This window comes from Ascaphus truei, unplaced genomic scaffold, assembly GCF_040206685.1.
Source record: "Ascaphus truei isolate aAscTru1 unplaced genomic scaffold, aAscTru1.hap1 HAP1_SCAFFOLD_331, whole genome shotgun sequence".
NCBI classification, from domain to species: domain Eukaryota; kingdom Metazoa; phylum Chordata; class Amphibia; order Anura; family Ascaphidae; genus Ascaphus; species Ascaphus truei.
In genome coordinates this window covers 200,745-223,816 of record NW_027456301.1, presented here as the reverse complement: position 1 = coordinate 223,816, position 23,072 = coordinate 200,745, and the positions used below count along the sequence as shown (strand labels likewise).

Here is a 23,072-nt window from a genome sequence, read left to right as displayed (position 1 = left end):
TCAGTGAGAGTTGATACGTCTGTAAGCTGGGGTCAGAGGATGTTGTGGTGAGATTCTGTAACTCCTGGGACGCCCTCCTTTTGGCAGTGAGTAATGGCCGGATTACTTTATTTGTGCCTCAGTTTACCTGCCTGTAAGTGACAATACTAATATCAATGTCCTTTCTTCCCTTTGGAGAATGCTACGCAGAGCAGCATTGTATCAGACTTTCACCCCAAAGGTGCTTGTGCGAACACACTGTAGAGATCAGGGGTAGCTAATTGCAGTCCTCAAGAGCTAGGTCAGGTCAGTCTTTGACTGAGCCACTGATTGAGCCACCTGTGCTGAAGCAGGGATATCCTGCAAACCTGACCCAATGAGAGCTCTTGAGGACTGGATTTTGCTACCCCTGGTCTGGATGCCGGTGATTATGAGCAGACGTGAGCATCCACATTCTAGTCCGCAGACGCGCAGGTCCGCAGCCCGCACGAAGGCGCGCTCACTTGCATTTAATGCAGCCGTTGTTACAGGGACAGTTCCGCCATTCAGAGCACAGATTTTAATAAATCAAGGCCACCGCTCGACTAACCCGTTAGGGCTTTGATTTATTAAAATCATTACTCTCAATCGTGACGAAGAGTCAAGGGGCGGCCTTGATTTATTAAAACGTAGCAGCCGGGGAGGGGGGGGGGGAGGGGAAGATATTTCTCCAACCACGAAGTAACAGATTCTCTGATATCCGCTTTGTGCAACATAATTAGTGACGCGCGAAGAATGGAAAACTCAAGCGACTGACCAGTTAAATGTCCCTAATGACTATTTAACCCTGCGTTGTCAGAATCCACTGGCTGCTAATTAACATCACGGCTGCACAGTGCTCACCTGCTTTAAGCAGCCAACCTGAACCCCCACTTGTATTTTACTTACAGGATGGGGTGCTGGCGCTGAACCACGGCATTACCAGCGTCCGGTACCCAGCGGTTTCCCGGGTACTTTCCAGTGAAGTTCCTGGTCTCCCCGGCCCTCCCCGGTAAACAAGACGGCCAATCAAATGTCCCAGGTCCTGTGAGCCAATAGGAAGCCTCGGTGTCACCCGTTCCGGCCGGACAGGCCATTTAGGAAGTAAATGGCGGTGACATCACCATTGGGGAATTCAAGATGGTGGGGGGTGGGGGGTGGGTTTGGGGGTGTCTCTGGAGCTGAAAATAACGTGATTCAGCTCCGAGGTACCCCTGTTTCCCCACTGCAACCTCTCACCCCCAGATAACAGACAAAACAGGTCAAGATGGCCGGATTGCTGCCAACACGTTGCTCTTTAAAGCATTAAATGACCCCCCCTCCCTCAACGCTACTGAAGAAGTTATATTTGTAACTAGAATCCTTATGTAAATTGGAATGAAACCGCAAAAAAATTCACCATATAAAGGAATAAAATGCAAATAAATAAGCGCAATGGCTGACAGTCCCTATGAATGGAGGGCCCTTGTGATTGCCCTGAGCCCGATGGCTCACACCAGCAACTTCTGATGCTGTCCCCTGTGCAGGCGTCTCTGGCAGGGAGGGCTCGCCGCCCTGGTGTTACCTCTGTTCTCTCTCCCTGCGCCGTGATAGAAATGCAGATCCGTGAGCCCTTTCCTCTCTCCGCTTTCTCCTGCCTGATATTAATCCTGCCTCCTGATCCTAGCTTTACCCGCAGCCTCCTGGGCTTAGCGTGTCACTCCATATGATTTCCCAGCTGTCAGAGCGGCCGCCGTGCACGGCAGATTCGGAGGCTCGAGGGAGCGGGGATCAGGGTGCAGTTCCTGGGGCTGTCACTCTGGTTGCGGCACCGCTGGCAGAGAAGGGGTTAAAGCAGCATGACTACACCCCCCCTTTTCTTGTGTGTGTATGTAAAGCGTGTGACAATGTATCATTCTACATACTTACCTAAGCTGGCCATCATCTGCTGCTCCTGTTATAAATGTGTCAAAATCCTGACTGGGCCCAACATAATGGCCGCCTCAGTCAGTGTAACTCAGCAGCTACTGTACAATGTATCCTTATATTACTAAGGTTATCTATTATTACAGTTTGCCACTCAAATGGCTGGGAACATTGGCAACAAGTTATCACAAACAGGAAAGTGTTGCAAAGATCTTGCACTGCTGGGGCTAAAACCTGCTATAGAAACCAAAGGATCCTCTGGACATATATAAAAAAAAAAAAACACATATAAGATGTCACATGTTTTGCTGCTTTTACATGAGATGTCAGCAGCAACCTCAGTCTGTGGGTGCGCGTTTGCAGGAGTGTTGGGGTATGGGTGGTTGGCTCGTCTTCTCATCAATCCGCAAAAGAGGGGGGAAAGGAGAGGGCTCGTTGAACCCCTGTGCAGGCGCAATGATTGTCCATGCAGAGCCGCACTGGGGTTAATGGGATTTGAAATGACGTGTTTTTTTTCCCCCTGTCAATTAGCGACTTATTACAGTTAGTTTCTGATTCTTTATTTGTTATTTTCCTAGAAGAGTGGCAATTTTTAATTGGCTTGTAAATTGATTAATGGGTTTATAGGACTGGATATTACATTCTCACTCTCTGTTCTTGGGCCTGTTAAATTGTTGGACATTTTCTTTTATCCCCTCCCCCCTCCTCCAACATAAATAGTCAGTAAATTATATTTTTTCTCTGCTGTTTTTGTTTTTTAATTAAGGGTGAGCATGTCCCTTTCTCTTCTTTAGAAAGACACGCACCCCCCCCACCCCCCCACCCTCTCTCACACAAGACATACCCCGTGCGAGATGACTGTTGCTATATTTAAAGCCGGCTGCTCTAATTTCATGCGCCTAATGTCATTTAATATTCCCTCCTATTTTGCCCGCATCAGTGGTAACTAATGGGTTTTCAAGTTTCGTACATTACACAGTGGGGTGAGGGAGGGGTGTACTGGGGACAGCGGTGTAGGGGGGGGGGGGATGTGTGGGGTGGGGGAGGAGTGTCTGTGGGGAGGTGCGCGCGTGTGTGCGCCCGGTGGAGGATTGAGTGAGAGGAGGGAGGGCATTGAGTGATAAAGGGGGAAGAGTTTGAGTGATAAAGGGGGAAGAGTGTGTGTGAGTGTTGGAAGGGGGGAGTAAGTGAGACAGGAAGAGTGTAAGACGGGGAGAGTAGGGGAGAGCGAGGAGGTGAGAGAGGGAGGGGGGAGGGGCCGCGGGGGGTTTGGAGGAAACTCTAGTCCTGAGCCCCGGAAAGGTTGCCAGCAGCCCTGCATGCTTCAGTAAAACAAAGTGTGGCCCTGCTGATTGGGCAGTGCCCTGCAGCACGGAAACTTGCAGCGGCTTCCTTGGCGGTTTCCATGCAGTCTCCGGTTCTTTGCTCGGCCTTCGGGCTTCTCCGGCACAATGGATGAGTTACCCGTGTTACTTTGCAGCCGCACACCAACAGCTCCACAATGTGTCACTTTATTTTTTCTTCTTCCAGTTTCTTGATTAATAAACCTTGTACGTGGGTGAAAATATGAATGATTTCACTGCGATGCTCTCCTCCCATCACTAGTGCAAGACAGGGACCTCGTCCTCCCATCACTAGTGCAAGACAGGGACCTCGTCCTCCCATCACTAGTGCAAGACAGGGACCTCGTCCTCCCATCACTAGTGCAAGACAGGGACCTCGTCCTCCCATCACTAGTGCAAGACAGGGACCTCGTCCTCCCATCACTAGTGCAAGACAGGGACCTCGTCCTCCCATCACTAGTGCAAGACAGGGACCTCGTCCTCCCATCACTAGTGCAAGACAGGGACCTCGTCCTCCCATCACTAGTGCAAGACAGGGACCTCGTCCTCCCATCACTAGTGCAAGACAGGGACCTCGTCCTCCCATCACTAGTGCAAGACAGGGACCTCGTCCTCCCATCACTAGTGCAAGACAGGGACCTCGTCCTCCCATCACTAGTGCAAGACAGGGACCTCGTCCTCCCATCACTAGTGCAAGAGAGGGACCTCGTCCTCCCATCACTAGTGCAAGAGAGGGACCTCGTCCTCCCATCACTAGTGCAAGAGAGGGACCTCGTCCTCCCATCACTAGTGCAAGACAGGGACCTCGTCCTCCCATCACTAGTGCAAGACAGGGACCTCGTCCTCCCATCACTAGTGCAAGACAGGGACCTCGTCCTCCCATCACTAGTGCAAGACAGGGACCTCGTCCTCCCATCACTAGTGCAAGACAGGGACCTCGTCCTCCCATCACTAGTGCAAGACAGGGACCTCGTCCTCCCATCACTAGTGCAAGACAGGGACCTCGTCCTCCCATCACTAGTGCAAGACAGGGACCTCGTCCTCCCATCACTAGTGCAAGACAGGGACCTCGTCCTCCCATCACTAGTGCAAGACAGGGACCTCGTCCTCCCATCACTAGTGCAAGACAGGGACCTCGTCCTCCCATCACTAGTGCAAGAGAGGGACCTCGTCCTCCCATCACTAGTGCAAGAGAGGGACCTCGTCCTCCCATCACTAGTGCAAGAGAGGGACCTCGTCCTCCCATCACTAGTGCAAGACAGGGACCTCGTCCTCCCATCACTAGTGCAAGACAGGGACCTCGTCCTCCCATCACTAGTGCAAGACAGGGACCTCGTCCTCCCATCACTAGTGCAAGACAGGGACCTCGTCCTCCCATCACTAGTGCAAGACAGGGACCTCGTCCTCCCATCACTAGTGCAAGACAGGGACCTCGTCCTCCCATCACTAGTGCAAGACAGGGACCTCGTTCTCCCTGATTCTTTGTGTCTCTCGTTCCATCTATCTCTTTATGTTTCTGTGTTTTTAGCTCTCTATTTCTTTATCTGGATCCTCCCATATTCCCCCCTCCCCCCCATCTGTCTCTGTCTGTCTCTGTCTGTCTCTCTCTGTCTTCGTCTTATTGTGTCTCATTCTCTGTCTCTCTCTCTCTCTTCGTCTTTCTGTCTCTCTCTTTCTCTCTTCGTCTTTCTGTCTCTCTCTTTCTCTCTTCGTCTTTCTGTCTCTCTCTTTCTCTCTTCGTCTTTCTGTCTCTCTTTCTCTCTCTCTCTCATTCTCTCTGTCTCTCGATCTTACTGTCTCTGTCTGTTTGTCGCTCTCTCTGTATTTCTGTCGCTCTCTCTCTGTATATTTGTCTCTCTCACATGCTGGGGCAAATCATCCCCCCTGCACCTCTCCCCTTCTCCCCTCTTCTGTGCCCTGCTTCTGCCCAGCATTTGTTTGTAGTGGGCAGAGCCCCCTTCCCCTCTGGGCACACGGTGGAAGCAGTGGGGGTTGCTTTGCCTCTAGCCACAGCCGAGAGAATGGTGAGAGACTGAGAGACGTATTTAAGGAGGGAAGCTGGAGGTGGGCAGTGCCTCTGAGAGCCGGCCCTTATGAGCTATGTTTGGAGGTCATTGTTTAATCCAAATCTTGGCGTTAACTTTACTCACAATAACTGTGTACGAGGCGGAGGTTTCTGTGTGCCCCTGGGTGTGGCATTTCTAACTTTGCTAGTGAAACCGCCACATCCTTCAGTGCGGGGGGAACCTACAATGAGATCTATACATACGCAGGCCTCCAGCACCGGAGAGGTGCGGGGTTCATTACACATGGGGTTGTCAACTCGAGTCCTCTAGACCTCCCCACCCCAACAGGTCAGGTTTTTAGGGTATCTCTACTTCAGCACAGGTGGCTCAATTAGTCCCAGCTTCAACACAGCTGGCTCAATCAAAGGCTCAGTCCACCTGTGCTGAAGCAGGGATATCCTTAACACCTGACCTGTTGGGCGATCTTGAGGATAGCAGTTGAGAACCTCTGACCTACCAGATCTTGATTGAGGTACAGGCCCCATTTATCACCTTGTCCCTGAAACACTGCCCCCTCCCATATTATGTCCCCAGCCTCTCTTCCAATGCTTCGTCCCCCTCCTATAACACCTTCTCTCAGCCACAGCACCCTTGTTTCTCCCCTTCCGATCAGCACACCTGTTATCACCACTATTTTTAGGCACAGCTTATCCTCCCCTCTCCCCCTCTCCTCTGAGAAGGAACACCTCCTTACCCCCTCAACCCCATCTTCTCAGGGACTGAGCCACCTTTGCTGAAGCAGGGATATCTTTAAAACCTGAAACGTGTTGGGGGGGGGGGGGTCATGAGGACTACAGTTGAGAACCCCAGCATTTGATTATTGAGGGGTTATTTAGCACAGCCTCTCGGCTGCCAAACCGGCAAAGGAAGAAGTTATGCAAGGCAAATATAGATCTGATTCCTATCCCTGGGTGTTCAGACCATGGTAGTTTTCTGAATTTTCTGGCTTCCCTATCACGGCCCCCTCTCCCCCTCCCATCTCGCCGGCTTGTGTTCTAGCAGCCGCCAGCGCTGACAAAGTATAACACCCCCGTGACTCTGCCGAACACAGCAGCCGGGCAGACCCCCGGGCTGAGCTGCCATATATTATCTACCCTGCGCATCTCACAGATTGTGCTGGAGATCCAGGAGAGATGAGTCTGCAACCGCGAGCTGGAGAAGCCTGGATCTGTGGCAGCCAGCGAGAGGGGCAGTCAGAGCCAATCCAACTCAAAGCCCCCGTTCCTCCAGGAAACATGAACAGTAACACAGGGAGGCACTTACCCCACTGGGCGACATGGGATGGGTCTCGGGGCTGTTGTACAGCTGTAATAATGATCGGTTGTAATAACAGCACGTTTTTAAATCCTAAAGTATATTGGTTAATTTTGTAGGGCTCTTCAACTAGCGGTCCGTGTACTACGTGGCCCTTGATGTGGCCTGTGGACTCTCTGCTCCTAATTTCATACTAGTTGCTTAAAAATAATAATTAATAATAATTTAATTTATTTCATTTTCCCAATGGGACTCAGCACGTCACACTGACAGTATAGAGCGCGGGGTACGCAGCACGTAGGAATGTTACACACAGGTCCCTGCCCAGATGAACTTGCACTCTATGATTTTGGTGCCTGAGGCACAGGGAGGTAAAGCGACTCGCCCCAGGTCACAAGGAGCCGACACCGGGAATTGAACCAGGGTCCCCTGCTGCAAACTCTCTTTATAATTGTTATCTGAGTCCGTGTCTTTTAGTCACTGAGCCTTCAGCCCTAAATGCAGTGTGAAAAAAACTGCAACTCACGTGTTCATTAAGGTAATGTAAATATATATGGGACAGATGTTATAAATGCTGGCAAAATGTTGAAATAGTAATTTATTTATTTTTTTAATGCATGCAAATGTACATCGCAATCAGCTCGCGCCCTTTCTGCTCCCACGTGTCTGATCTGGTCCCTTCGGAGAACCAGTGGAAGATCCCTGATATAGTGCAATGTATGCAGGGCTTTATAAATGTCCCTGGTATAGTGCAATGTATGCAGGGCTTTATAAATGTCCCTGGTATAGTGCAATGTATGCAGGGCTTTATAAATGTCCCTGGTATAGTGCAATGTATGCAGGGCTTTATAAATGTCCCTGGTATAGTGCAATGTATGCAGGGCTTTATAAATGTCCCTGGTATAGTGCAATGTATGCAGGGCTTTATAAATGTCCCTGGTATAGTGCAATGTATGCAGGGCTTTATAAATGTCCCTGATGTAGTGCAATGTATGCAGGGCTTTATAAATGTCCCTGATGTAGTGCAATGTATGCAGGGCTTTATAAATGTCCCTGACGGCTAGCCATTTAAACTAGTGATTCATACTTCTGTTCTCTGTTACCTGCGAGGCGTTCCTGCAGCAGCGACTCTGAGAGTCAATAGGAGGAATGGCAGACTTGAGCAATAAACGCAGTAAAAGGTGTTTTTTTTTTTGTTTTAATTAATTTGTTTATTAAAATTGTTCTGTACGTGATCAGGAGGCTTTTTTTAATGTTGATCAAGCTTTTTGAACTTTAATATTCGTCTCATCTATCCTGTCCTTTTTGGACAACTTGCACAGCACTTAGATTGTAAGCTCTTGGGGTTCAGGGCTTTCTTTTACTTTGACGCTGTCTTGAGCTGTTGCTCCTTCCCCCGCTGATTGTACTGTATTTCTCCTGTATTGTACATTTGGAAAACTCGGGGTACACTTTTGGCGCTATATAAATGAAGGCCTACGTACAACGGTTTGGCGTACTGACCGCAGGGCCGGCCTTGGGGTTTTCAGGACGACACCCTGGCAGCGCTCCACCCCCCTTCTGTAAAAATGAAGGGGACTTAATTTTACGAGCAGCCCTCCTCCCGCATCGCGGTGTCATTACGTCATGGCATCGTGTGATGTTACGCTGCCATGGCAACACAGGGTTGTGACGTCATCATATGATGACGTTGGACACCATGGCAACGCGACTCTACCGGAGACGGCCAGCTCCAGAAGAAGCAAGAGGAGAGAACACACTCCCCCCAACCTTCCTCTCTCTGTTGGTCCGGGGACCCCGCGCTCCCACCTCTCCCTCCTTCTGTTGGCGCTGAGATCCAACTTCCAATTGGAGGGGGGAGTTTGAGTAGGGGAGGCTCCGCCCTCCCACCTGTAGCTCCCCCTCTTCCAGTCGGAAGGTGGATCCCGGCACGGAAAGAGCGCGGGGCCCCCAAAGGCGCAGGGCCCAAGAGGGCCGCCTTGCCACTGTACAGAGCGCGCCACTCTTACCAGTACTATCACTGGGATGTAACGCGAGCAATGTGGGGCGCGGGGCAAATTGAAACCGATTCATATCCGATAATTGGTAGTGAGACACTTAAAGGAGATGACATGATCAGTCCGATATCACAGAGAACATCAGGCCCAAGCTGGAGATTGGACCCACAATCTTGCTTTGTAGAGGAATGTCCAAGTAGCTACTGTATGCTCCCCACATCCTACCAAGCCTGGGAAGTTGCTACTTTCTCTGGCAGTGAAGGCGACACCCTGATCCGGTTTATTCTGCGAGAATGAAGTAGTTCCTCTCACCTCCTTCAGCAATGCTCATCTATCTCTCCCTTCCCTTTCACTCTCCACCTCTGTTTCTTTTGGGGGAATGAAACAGACACCCCCTACACCGTCCTCCCACCCCCTCACCCAGGGGTGACTCAATATGTTGCTCACATTGACTTGAAAGACATAGCGTCCAACGCAGCAGAACATGTGGTTTTGATTGAGCAGAACAGAGAGCGAGAGAAAGGGAGAAGAGGGGGGTGTGGGTGGGATGAGAGCGCTAAAAAGAGTGAGCCGAAACGGAACAAAAGAGGGCAAGAGATGGAGCGAGGGAGTGAGAGAGAGCGAGATGAACAGAGTGAGCAGCCAGGTAAACACGAATCAGGTATAGGGGGGTGAATAAAGGATTTCTCTCTGCAAGGGAAGCCTAGGGGACTGCGTTTGGTTATGTTGGCTGCCCGTCTCCTCTCTGACAGCCTCTCCTCCTTCCCCCCTCTCCCTGCAGATCTGCTCCGTGCTCGGCAAGAAGTGGCAGCTGCCGTGGTGCGGAATCCAGGGGCTATGGAAGCTCATATCCCCTCGTCCAGCAACTCCTCCAGCCAGCGGCGGAAGCAGGGCCTGCCGCAGCATCGCGACACCTCCCACTTCACAGAGAGGTAAACGCACGCGGGCAGTCCGGGAGGGCGGGAGTATGTGCGCCCATCATAATATTGCATCCGGGGGGGGGGGGGGGGTGTATACCCCGGCACTGTATGCATAGAGCTGAGCTGCAATCAGTGGCCCTGGCACAAAGAGCTTGCAATCCAGTTTCACAAACTACAGCCAAACAAATAAAGTGTCACAGGCTGCGGTGTCATTAATGTGACCTCTCCAATGTCACAAAGTATGTAGTATATTTTATATGATTACAACATAAGGGAAGGGGTTATTTTGGATCTGTTGTTAGGTTCAGTATAGGTGTGTATGTATGTATATAAATGTATGTATATATGTATATATATATATATGTATATGTAGAGGTATCAGTACCGTGTTAGCCGAGCTTCAATAATCAATAATGAATAGACGATACCGTTCCATATATTGCATCCACACCGGGGGAAGGACAAGCACAGATAACATTCCAAGAGACACTGTATTTAAGTATACCCTTTGCTTGCTTTATTCATTGTAACATCGCCGGAAGAAGAGATCAGTGTATCTCGAAAGCTCGCACAAATAAAAGCATTTCGTTAGCCACAGAACGGTATCGTCTATTCATTTTATATATATATATATATATATATATATATATATATATATATATATCCCTTGCTGCAGTGGAAGTGCTGTATGCTGGGTGATAATGGGGAAAGGCGGGGTTGCAGACCTGCCTAAGACATGCAGATGAGCATACAGCTATATTTGTATATATATATATATATATATATATATATATATATATATATATATATATATATATAACACACACACACATATGTATGTATATAAAGGGATGTAAGTATATGACATCTCACTCAGGGCTTAAATAATTGCAGTTTATATGGAAGAGTGGGAATTGGTGAAGGGGAAGGAGACCTGTGACAGCGCAGACATACACACAGGGAACGCAATAACGTGTGTGTTGTGGGAGTCTGCAATAGCTTGTCCCCTGCATGTTTTTGTTCCCATGTAGCCGAGTGAGGGGTTATTTATGTGTGACAACCCCGGCCCAAAAAAGCACACAGAGGGCATTAGAAATGTGTGTGTGTGTGTGTGTGGGAAATGTGAGAACCCTGACTTACATACACAAACATACAGTGCTGTGAGTCTGACAGGCTGGGAAATCCCTTCACTCAACTACTGCTCTTATACACAGCACTGTAACATACACACACTTGCAGAGCGGGGTATTTAGGTCATGTCTTCTGGAAACGTACGAATGTTGTAGATAAAGATTAAAATACACATTTGTCTTCGGCGAGACCCTATTTCATGCCAAGGTTGGAAAGGTAAGAGAACAAGTCTTCCCTCCCCCCCATGTCTCACCCACCCCCCCATGTCTCACCCACCCCCCCATGTCTCACCCACCCCATGTCTCCTCCTCCCCCCCCCCCCATGTGTTTTGTGATGGTCCCCCTCTCCGAGGAAGGTGAGGACACGTTTAAATAAACACACAGTAGATAGCAGGGGTGGGCAGCTCCAGTCCTCACGGGCCACCCACAGGTCACGTTTTTAGGATATCCCTGCTTCAGCACAGGTCTTTGACTGCACCACCTGTGCTGAATCAGGGATATCCTTAAAACCTGACACGTTGGTGGACCCATGAGGACTGGAGTTGCCCGCTCCTGGTGTATAGGAAGCCTAGGAGCAGGCGCGCAGCAATCCGCGCGTGCAGTGACACACTCGCACGTGTGACCTCTACGCTCCCCCAAGCACCTAACTTCACAGTGTTCACGGCTTTGCACGGGACTTGACAAATAAAGCATTGTGTGAGGGCTCGGGGGCGAAGACGAACAAAGAAAGGAGGTTTAACAGCGTTTGCCCTGGCTAAGCTCTGCAGTTGCTTTTAAGCCCCAACGTGTAACAGGCCCGTCCATCAGCAAACGGGATAAGTGTGCAAATGTATAACGAGACCGGGGAGGGAGGTGTTTGGCACGTGCCTATCTCACCGTATCGGAAGAAAATGTATGAGGCTTTCTGGTGGTATAGATGTTCAGGAGGAAATGTGGTTCAGCTGCCCTTCCCGCAGGGCTCCCCCCCGGTACAGCGTTACAAAGCATGTATACACAGGAAGCCAGCACCCAGTAATGAAACCCTCTGTGTGCTGGGAGTTTCGCAGTGTGAGAGGGGCCTTTTGTTGTCTCCTCTGCTTCCCTTCTGTGGGAGACACATTTTGGTTATTCGCTTCAAGTATTTTTGATGTCTCCCATCTCTTTGCCTCTATCTTTGTTTGCCGCCCTCTCCTTCCTTTTCGCCCCCCCCCCCCCCCCCCCACGTTCTCCCGTGACTGTGCAACTGCTGGGCCTCAAGGGAAGAGTGAAGCTGACTTCAGATCCCAAGACCGTGGAATGATGGACCAGCATATAGCTTTTGGAAGGATGTTTGGGATCAGTATGTGCAGTAGGAGCACATAAGCATGACACAGTGTTGTGGGAACGGGAGTGAAGGGGCTTGCACTTTGGCTAACCCTTCCCATCATGGGGAAAGCTGCAGACACAGACATGCCAGGGTTGTGGGGACTGCATGGTTCCTGTCCAGCATATCTCCAGGAAAACCTCCCAGCCTCTGTGTGGCCTGGATGTCTTCCAGAGAAGTCGGAGAGCTAGATGAAGAAAGCATGCTTGGGTAGGGGGGAGGAAGAGGGAGCAAGTGTGTTAGAGGAGGAAAGTCTGGCTGTGGATTTCAGGTTTCCATCTTGAAGGGAGCTGGTCTCCGCCAGGTTTCAGGAGGGAAGAGGGGTACTGTGGCCGAGGGTTTATCACCAGATAAAAGCTCTTTTGTCTGGGCAGGGCCGGATCTCCTGCCGTTGATTCTGGCAGAAGAATGGTAAATAACGGTTGTTTCCAGTTAGGGGGCGGGAGAGACCTGCGGCTTTCTATAGAATCAGTATTTGGCAAACAAAAAGGGCAGTTGTTTTTCTTCAGTCTGGTGTAGACTTGACGGGGTGGGATTATCTGGCTCCCGGAGGGGCCTATTGCCAGACATATTTTTCACTGACGAGTGAGACGAGCATGAATCTTTTGACTTTGCCGTCCTGCAGACAGGGAGATAGAGTTTGCCAATCTCAAGTTCCTTCTGTTACAATGTAAGGTGACAGAAATCCTTGGCATATTGAGTCTTTTTCCCCACCATATAAAGTGACACTGCAGCTTATTTCTTTTTTTTTTACTACATCATTATGCACAGGAAGAAACAAACGTATGTTCCTTTTTTCCATTGTGTTACTATACCAATGTGTGTTTGTAGCGAAAGACACAACAGGCCAGACATCCTCTCCGCCCCTTGCACTATGTGAATGGAAGGCAAGAATTGCGCAGGTGAATGTATTCCTCCAATGCCTGTTCTACTGTGTCACGTTGGAATGGATCATGCCCTACTTTGTGCCCGGTCACTACAGGACGGACAGTCTGGATGGGCCATAAGTTCCTTATAACGCAATGTTATGAACCTAAGATTCCTACTTTGTCGGTGTCCTTATGATGGGAGAGCCAGATGGCGATATTTAGTAAGTGGTCTTTCACCATAAGACGCCGTCCGGACAGAATCCCCTAGATCTATTCTGTCTCTGTACCTCTTGATGATCTAGACCAGGGGTGGCCAACTCCAGTCCTCAAAGGCTACCAACAGGTCAGGTTTTCAGTCTTTGACTGAGCCACTTGTGCTGAAGCAGGGATATCCTGAAAACCAGACCTGCTGGTAGCCCTTGAGGACTGGAGTTGGCCATCCCTGCTCTAGAAGAAGTACAGGTTCAAAAAACCTTTCTGTCTGGGTATTTCTTGATCAATCTCTGGCGAGAGGGACAGACTTCATGGGCCGCCCTGGTCCTCGATCAGCAGAGCATCGCACCCTGTACCCTCTTTCCTGCTTAAGACACCTTTCACACCCTTGTGTTTGTCTCTGGTGTTTGCCGGCTCAGTTGGGGTTAACAGTACATGATGAAATTGGCAGGCCTGGGGCACATTACTGGAGTTGATGAAGCCTGCCCCCCCCTTTCCTCCATTCCCGATTACCTCCCTCAGGCTGGGAGCGTGAGCGGGAGGTAGATTTATGGCAACCGGAGAGAGGCAGCCACTAGGGGAGCGCAGAGAGAGGGGCGAGGCGAGGCTTGGCGAGAGGTTAAGATTCCAACTTGTCTTCCTGTGGGGGAGCTCCAGGGGAGGGAGAAATTACCCAGCGTCAACTCCGAAAATCCTTCCAAAAAAGAAAATCAAATTATGTACAGCTCTCTGCTGGGAATCTGTTATCACCTGGCCCCGCGCCTTCCATCCCGGCAGTGGCGGCACGCACCAGGAACAGGAGGTTGTTGCCATGATAAATGGAGGGGCAGTTGACAGATCCGCAGCAGAGCCATTGTCGCCCCCCATTTGCAACCCCTTCCTCGCCTGTTCCACCACTGTCACATTTGGAATGAAACATTTGATTTCCTATAAGAATTGTGAAGAAAATGTGTTCTCTTTAAATGAGCTTTAATTGTCTATGTTTGCTTGCTAAGCATATGTGGTTTGATTTGCACATTTAACGGGTTCACTGCAAATGACTGCTCTGGCATTGAAGAGGTTAAGCTTATGAAGGGTTTGCTCTGGCATTGAAGAGGTTAAGCTTATGAAGGGAAGCCTATTCCAGGGGTGGGCCAACCCCAGTCCTCAAGGGCCACCAACAGGTCAGGATTCGGGATATCCCTGCTTCAGCGCAGGTGGATCAATTGAAGACTGCACCACCTGTGCTGAGGCAGGGACATACTGAAAACCTGACCTGTTGCTGGCCCTTGAGGACTGGAGTTTCCCACCCATGGCCTATTTGCTGCACTGCCGTTCATTCACAGTTCCTCTTCTTTGATCCAAGGTGTGTATGTGTGTGTATTGTGTTTTTGTTTCTGTAGGGTTGTGTAGCTGGCATCCCTGTAGCCAGCTGCAGCTTGCAGACAGGACAGGGTTAAGTGGGTAACAGCCTGGTTTAACCGTATAATGTGTAACCCTGTAATGACTTTAACTATTGATTATATGAAGGCCATTAGCGCTCATTGTTAAAAAAAAGTCAATACTTTTAAAGCCTCGTGAACCATTTGTCTCCTGTTAAAGGACATATCAAATTTAGCAGCATGCAGCGCAAATCCCTTAATGCCCCGCATGCCTGGAGCAGCCGTGAGGAGCGGGGGAGCAGGCACAGGATCCAGGGGCTGAGAGGCTGCAAGGGGAGCGAGTGCTGCAACCTGTTCAGTGCCAGAATCCAAACCCTAATATATTAAACAGTACAAAAATAAGCAGAGCTGCTACACAACAGCATTAGCATTAAAGCCAGGCATTCAACTTGGAAGGCAAAAAGTGAGACCCTCTCCCCCCAAATAATATTAAACCAAGTGCAAAGAAAATCATTTCTTCAAATCAATTTTCAGTCTGCTCGTCCTCACCTTAACCTGATTTGAAGGTACAGCCAATGTCCTACGAATATATCCAGCATTCCCTAGCCTCTGATCTTCTGTTGTGCAGATTGAAGTGTAATATAAGATACAGTATTACAGCTATAAGTAATGCATCAACAAATTGGTGACTATCAACCTTTTTGTTTAACCTGTTTCACTGGCCATACAGGTCATGCACATTTTAACCCTGCGCACGCTGGAGCTTTGCGAGCCTCTCTGGCGGGGGCCCAAGGTGTTAAATGTAGAGAATAGAAATGTGTCTCAACGATGGGAATGGAAGATTTGAAAATATGAGGGCAACGTGCACCCGTTCCCCCTTCAAAGAGGATCTGTGTGTAAGAGCTGCCTGTTTGTGAAGCGGTAGTGCGGGGGTTAAGAACATTATCTCGCAGTGTTCTTACCTATCAGGATATTTGATAACCATTTGTTTTTTTTATCTAACAGAGAATGTTCCATCATGGTACTTTTAAAGAGGCAGTCCAAGCAGCTTACATTTTTTTTTTTAAATATATATTTTTGTTTTAATATATGCAGCCGTTGATTACCTCTATTGAAAACGAATTGCCTAAGCTGCCGATCGATTGGTTCTCCCGTGATCGATCAGCAAAGATCCTGTTTTCCAGGGTTTCCTAAAACACTGTCTTCCAGTATCAAATCAATAATTCAGTCGGTGTAACGCAGCAGCTACAATGTATCCTGATATCACTAAGGTAACATGATCTATTGTTGTAGTCTGCAGCTCAACCGGCTGGGAACATTGGCAACAAATGATCACAAACGGGAAAGCGTTCCACAGATCTTGCGTTGCTGGGAACGTGTGCTAAACCCGGCTATAGAAATTAAAAGATGCTCAGTACATTAAAACGCATAAAAATGGCATTAATAGTTGAATTTTAAAATAAATAAAAGGTAATAATTATGATCTAATACTGTAATACAGAACTGATTTAGTTAAAAAAAAAAAAAAAACGCACATGTAGGATATTGCAGGGATTGCTCCTTTAATTTCTTTCTGCCCGTGGAAGAACACATTGTGATACTGGGCATGTACCTGGTACCCATGTCTGGGATCCATGTAAAGGGATCTACTGACCCACTACACCAGGGCCGGCCAGCTCCAGTCGCCCAATGCCCCCAACAGGTCAGGTTTTCAGGATATCCCTGCTTCAGCACAAGTGGTTCACCCAACGACCGAGCCTCTGATTGAGCCACCTGTGCTGAAGTTGGGATATCCCGAAAGCCGGACCTGTTGGTAGGACTGGAGTTGGCTGCCCCTGCGCTGTGTGTGGATGCCGAGGGCTTCTCTACACCTAACGATTTCCTCGGTGGCTCCAAGTGAGACGCTCCCTTCAACCAGGGCAGAGGGAGACACGGCTAATTTTCGCCATTTAATTTCCCCTGCAGACAAAGGGTTAACGGGTGGCCCGGGCCCCTCCGCCCTGCGGTTTGGAGTAATTGATTTTCGGCTTGTTCCTACTGTTGAGTGACAGGGGGAGAAGGCTGCAGGGCTCCTCCGCGTTTCAATTATGGAAATCACTGGGAGGCTTCTAACTGCGTCCTCGTAATTGCAACGAGCTGACCGTGGCATTGTAGGATCACTCCTTCTCCCTCCCGCGGTCCTATAGGAGCCGTCTCTATGGCAACAGTGCGCTGGGGGGGTGGGGGGAGGCTGGCAGGAAAAGAGTTAAAGATGCCTTGTGAAATGGTGCAATGTATTTTGGCTGTGAGATGGGGGCAGGGACTGTGCATCGCAGCATAGACAACATAATGCCCTATTGCGCGATGTCCCTACTTAGTTGTGAATGTGGGAGAGATTTATAATGGGTACAGCAAAAGAACAGCACCCTATGTAATGCACCCTATGTAATGCACTCAAAAGAACAGGACCCTATTTAATGCACTCAAAAGAACAGCACCCTATTTAATGCACTCAAAAGAACAGCACCCTATGTAATGCACCCTATGTAGTGCACTCAAAAGAACAAGACTATGTAATGCACTCAAAAGAACAGCACCCTATGTAATGCACCCTATGTAATGCACTCTAAAGAACAGGACCCAATGTAGTTTACTCAAAAGCACGCAAGACCTCTGTAACTCGCTTACCTTCTCTCCTACGATCCGTGGCATTATTTGACGATGGATACTAGGTGGTGGTGGTGGTGGGGGCGTGAGCACTGGGGCTGAGGAGGCCGGGGGGTGCAGGGCCAAAAGTTTGCGCCCCCCTGATGTACACCTTCTAATTCCCCCTTGGGTGCACCCCTCCCGGTTATAGCATTAGATACATTGAGGGGAGCAGGGCTTTTTGTTCAATGAATAGAGATTTATAACACAATCGAGTTTAGTCTTCAACGTAACACAAGTGAGTTCACACGCTATTTGTTCTTCCTCTGCTGATCAGTTAAAACCCCCAGAAAAACATGCAAAGCCTGGTTTAGCACAGACCTGTATAGTAAGACCGTTCCCGCTGACCACCTTTGCTCTCTTGTAATTTCTTCGAAGTGTTTACCGAGTAAGGCTGCGGTCCCGGTGTCGGCGCTGCAGCTGAGATTCCCGGGCAGTACTGAGCTGCAGGGGGAAAGATGGGGTGGGCATGACGGGGGCAATGTTGGGGGGACGGAGGGAGGGCGCAGCCATGACATCACCCGGCATGTTCGTCCTCATTGGCTGAACCGCCGGGGGTGTGGCCTAGCGCTCCGTCGCCAGTTCTGAAAACCGTTTTTCTGTCTTCAGAAAAATCTGGCCGAGCAGCGGCTAATGTAGTTAGCGGGGCCGGCCCCATTGAGGGGCAGATCTTGTCCCTGCAGCGTACGCCATAGCGCGCCCTGCAGCAGGCAGCGGGGACCTGGCCCAAGACGGCAATTAAAAATATCACAAGTCTCGGGCAGGTTGGCAACCCCTGCCTCTGCCCGTTATCTCTTAGCATAACATGCTCCCACTGCAGCCAGGGATTCTGGGTAATGACATGCAAATGAGCGCTCCGTGTGTCACTCCTTGCTTCTTAGTGCACAAAGTGGTGCACCCACGTAAACGATATAGTTGACACCGGTGTACGGCAACGTTGGTCCCGCGGTGACGCGGTAACCCTCGACAATCCAAGATGAATGAAGAAGTGGGAGGCTCGTCACAAGACCACGCGAGTGCCACGTCTTCACCAATCTCTGCTTCTCATTAGTGATGGACGGATCTGGATCCGCAGCGGGGCGGCCGGTCCCTTTGGTCCGCAGATCAATCTGAAAAAGGGGGGGTTGGCGGTGTTGCGGATTTTTACATTATTATTACCAGTAAACGCCCCGGATGCCGCAACCCGCGGAATCCAATCCGCAGATTCGGTAATCTGTCGGCCGATCCTTAAGAATCCGCCAACAGATTACTGAACCGGCGGATTGGATTATACAAATCCGTCCGCGGGTTGTATCCAATGGCGGTTTTTGATGAAACCGCGCGGATTGAAACTGCGCAAATCCGTTGGTGGATTTTACACCGCGAAACAGATTTCGGGGGGAAAATGCAAGAAGGTCCTGGAAACGGATTTGGGCGGATCCGCCCGGCTCTACTTAGTCATTTTAACATGGACCCCTATAGAACAGAACCCTATGTAGTGCACTGAAAAGAACAGAACCCTATAAGCGTCTGCGTGCCGCATGACACGGCTTCTCAGCACAGCCTGGGTGGGAGAGAAAGTCCATGTGGGTAGGTCCATGTGCAGCCCGTGTGCGTCTCCAGACTGTAGCAGCGCCTGTGCTTGCTTTTAGCTTTGATGTTATTGTTGATGTGAGTGCATATGAATAGTACAGTACATATGAATGGTTGTGTGCAGGGTGATTGTGTGTGTGTGTGATTGGATAATATGAATGTGGGTGTAAGAGGAAAAGTTAATATCTACAGCAGGACTGGCCAACTCCAGTCCTCATGAGCTACCAACAGGTCAGGTTTTCAGGCTATTCCTGCTTCAAATGATGGGAAGATGTGTGTACCTATTTATGATTTTATATTATAGCATGTTTATTGTGTGTGGGAAAGAGTGCATATTAGATGTGTCTATCTGTGACTCCATCAGTAGTGTGTGTGTGTGTCTGCATGGGATTGTATGTATTAGAGGGGTCTATGTACCAAGGTGTGTGCATTGTGTGTGTATGTAGCTGTGTGTGATTGTGTGTATACGTACTGTAGCAATGTTTGATTGTGTGCATTGTGTGTGTATACGTAGCTGTGTGCATTGTGTGTGTATACGTAGCTGTGTGTGATTGTGTGTGTATACGTAGCTGTGTGTGATTGTGTGCATTGTGTGTGTATACGTAGCTATGTGCATTGTGTGTGTATACGTAGCTATGTGCATTGTGTGTGTATACGTAGCTGTGTGTGATTGTGTGCATTGTGTGTATACGTAGCTGTGTGTGATTGTGTGCATTGTGTGTGTATACGTAGCTGTGTGCATTGTGTGTGTATACGTAGCTGTGTGTGATTGTGTGCATTGTGTGTATACGTAGCTGTGTGTGATTGTGTGCATTGTGTGTGTATACGTAGCTGTGTGTGATTGTGTGCATTGTGCATTAGTGTGAGCACGAATTGAGCTGTGCGTGTTATTGTACGTTGCTGAATCTGTGACCGGGGGGGGGGGGGGCAGCAGTGAAACAGTTAAGATCTGCCTGATTCCCCACATCGCATCCCATATAAAAGCCGCCTCGCGTCTGGCAGCCTCGTCTCCCCATGATTACAGCTAATTACATCGACCGGACACCTCCTCGCCCCCGCCATGCAGCTTTAATTGACCGTTATTCATCTGCAGGCTGTCCGGGTGGCAGAGCACTTGGCAGCCCAGCGACAGAGGCCCCGGCTAATTGTCGGGCCTGGGGGATTAGGCCAGGTGATTACACACTTCACGGTGTAATTACATAAGCATCGCTTGGCTGCGGCCCCGGCTCCCAGCCGAAGGTCACTCTGTGCGTTACCTGAGATTAATTGGAGCTGCCAGAGGAGTGCGAGGAGCTGGCGGAGCGCTGACACGATTAGCAGGACGCTTCAGCAGCGAGGAATCGATGGCCGCTCTTCCAAGGCACCACGAGCCGTGCAATTAGTTTAGTGCTGAGTGAGGGGAGGGGGGGAGGAGGGAGGGAGGGGATGAGGAGGGGGATGAGGAGGGGAGGAGGGGGGGGAGGGGATGAGGAGGGGGGGGAGGGGATGGGGAGGGGGGGGAGGGGATGAGGAGGGGGGGGAGGGGATGAGGAGGGGGGGGGGAGGGATGAGGAGGGGGGGGAGGGGATGAGGAGGGGGGGGAGGGGATGAGGAGGGGGGGGAGGGGATGAGGAGGAGGGGGGAGGGGATGAGGAGGGGGGGGAGGGGATGAGGAGGAGGGATGAGGAGGGAGGGAATGAGGAGGGAGGGAATGAGGAGGGAGGGAATGAGGAGGGAGGGGGGATGCGATAAGTGGGGGCTGTGAGCGGAAGAAGGGGGGGGGAATGTTGAGGGGATGCATCTTTGAGAAGGGGGAGGGGAGCGAGTGGTGAGGAAAGGGGAAATGTCCCCCAGACAGGGGGGAGGGAGGGGGTGTTCCTTCTCAGAGAAGATGGGGAGAGGAAGATAAGCTCTGTGCCTAAAAATAAAAGGGGTGTGCTGATCAAAAGGGGAGACAAGGGGGCTGGGAGAAGGTGTTATAGGAGGGGGACGAAGCATTGGAAGAGAGGTTGGGGAGATAATATGGGAGGGGGCAGTGTTTCAGAGACAAGGTGATAAATGGGACCTATGCTTCAATCAAGGTTTGATAGGTGATTAAAGAATATTGTGCCTTAGGACAGAGGTTCTCAACTCCGGTCCTCAAGACCCCGAAGACTGAGCCTCTGATTGAGCCACCTGTGCTTAAGCAGGGACTGATTGAGCCACCTGTGCTGAAGCAGGGGTATCCTGAAAACCTGACCTGAGTCTTGAGGACCCGAGTTGAGAACCCCCTGCTTTAGATAGAAGGTGGAGATCTGAACAGAGAGGGCTTTTCTTCCAAAGAGGGGACAAGGAGATGAACGGGAGCTGTATTTGTGAATAGGAGAAAGGATGATGGGAGAGGGTACAACAGGGGCACAACTTCTCAGAGGAGAACAGGTGTGGCAGGTGGAGATGATCCTCGGAGAGTTAGAACTAATAAGAGGAGGCCTGGGCCTCCACAGGGATAGAGAACGGGGATGAGAGGAGATACTCATCTGAGAATAAGAACTACGTGGGCTCATTATTAAAGAAGGGGAGATGGCTTCTCCTTGACTGGGCGAGGTGGAAGTCTGGAGTCGTGTGGGGCACTATCTTCGAGGAGAAGTGGCGTTAAGGTGTATTTTATTTATTTGAAGGAGCCGGGGAAGAGAGCGACCATTGCATTCTGGATCCTCCATCATTTAGAGGGGTTAATGTTGCCTACGGTGGGGTGAGAGGTGACCCGGCCATCCCAGGCTCCTTAGCGCCTTATTATGCTGCCTTTGTGGTTGCACTGCTGTCCCTGCGTGGTTTATGGGAACGGTACCCAGCTGCTGGAACAAGCTGCTTAGCTGTGGGAAATGTTTGGATGCTGAGGTATTACTTATGCATGAGCATTGCAGGCATCATCAGTATCCGTTAGCCTCTGAATGTTACTGCAATAAGGGACCGGATGTGTCTCTATCACACATGGGGGAGATCCTGCTGCTGCTGCTCCCTGTGTCACTTAACTCTGAGCCAGATTGAAGATCACAATCTCCGTGTGAATGTGACGGTGTCACTGTGTCTCTGAGACAGAATGTAAAGCCGCCCTTCTGATTGCTGAGTAAATAGCGCTGTGTATTCTCACAACAACACCAGAAAGTAACGTCACATTCATGCACAGATTTACTGGCACAATTAGCCGGTTAAGGCTTCCTAATTATAATTGGTATTGATGTTACCATCAAGCTCCAGTGTGGAAAGACGGTGATCGGTTTCCATTCGCTGCCGTGGTGGCAGGTGGCTACGGCAGCAATGGGGTTACATTTTCGATTGTAAGCTCTTTGGGGCAGGGACTCATTTTCCCAATGTTACTGTTATGGATCAAGCGTGAATTCCCATTATGTGTTATATTATTATGTCGCGTGTATTATTGATGTGAAGTGCTATGTACACGGATGGGGAGATATATATATATATATATATATATATATATTATACATACACACACACACACACACACACACACACACACACACATCCCCATCCGTGTACATAGCACAATAACACACCACACACACACATACATACACGCGCACACACAGTCATATACACATACACATTCACACATACACATTCACACGCACACATATACACTCACACACACACCCATACACTTACCAGAACGCCCTCCTACTGTCTCTGTACGTTCTTCCTACCAACCAATTCGATTGTAAGCTCTTCAGAGCAGGGACTCCTCTTCCTTAATGTTACTTTTACGTCTGAAGCGCTTATTCCCATTATGTGTTATTTATATGATTGTCACGTGTATTACTGCTGTGAAATGTACATTAATGATGCTAGATAAATAAGACATACATACATATACACATATATACATACCACTAGTTTCTCATATTCTTATTTTAGAATATCACTTTTCATTACTGAAAGCCTATTGTCTTTCTAGGCTATTTTCAAATGTGTGAAAAACTATTTTCTTAACCAGAATTCTGCAAGGAGTGCACATGTAACGGAAAAAGTTATCTGTCTGTATAATTTGGCGTGCGCGTCATTATTTACAATGTTGATGTCCTCCTAGGGAGATGTCTCACCCGCCCCCCCTGCTCTCACCCCAGAATGCCCCTCACATCGCTTTGGGACCGCACCTGCGACCACCTTTCCTCGGGGTGCCATCGGCTCTGTGTCAGAATCCGGGTGAGTAACGCAGAAGGTCTCGTGAAGGGGTTTGCTCGGTCAGAGCCATTCGGAACTCCAGGGGGAAGACGGCAGATTTGGTCTGGGGGCGTGAGAAGTGTGAGACACTCCTGCCTGTTAACTCTAGTGCAACTGAATATGAATATATATATATTATATATATATATATAAAAAGATTACCCGCTTGGGATTGCTCCTTTCAGTGCACATTGCCTGCGGTCTTTAGATTGCATTTTGC

The 23,072-nt window shown here is 49.5% G+C and overlaps 1 protein-coding gene across 1 annotated transcript in view; it reads left to right on the top strand.

The window, feature by feature from the left end:
• SAMD11 (sterile alpha motif domain containing 11) overlaps positions 1-23,072 on the top strand; it is a 168,802-nt gene that overhangs the window by 131,920 nt on the left and 13,810 nt on the right. Inside the window, exons 8-9 of the mRNA XM_075583516.1 lie at positions 9,344-9,494; positions 22,719-22,834. Of these exons, the coding sequence (XP_075439631.1) occupies positions 9,344-9,494; positions 22,719-22,834 (267 nt within the window). The remainder of the gene's footprint in view (positions 1-9,343; positions 9,495-22,718; positions 22,835-23,072) is intronic.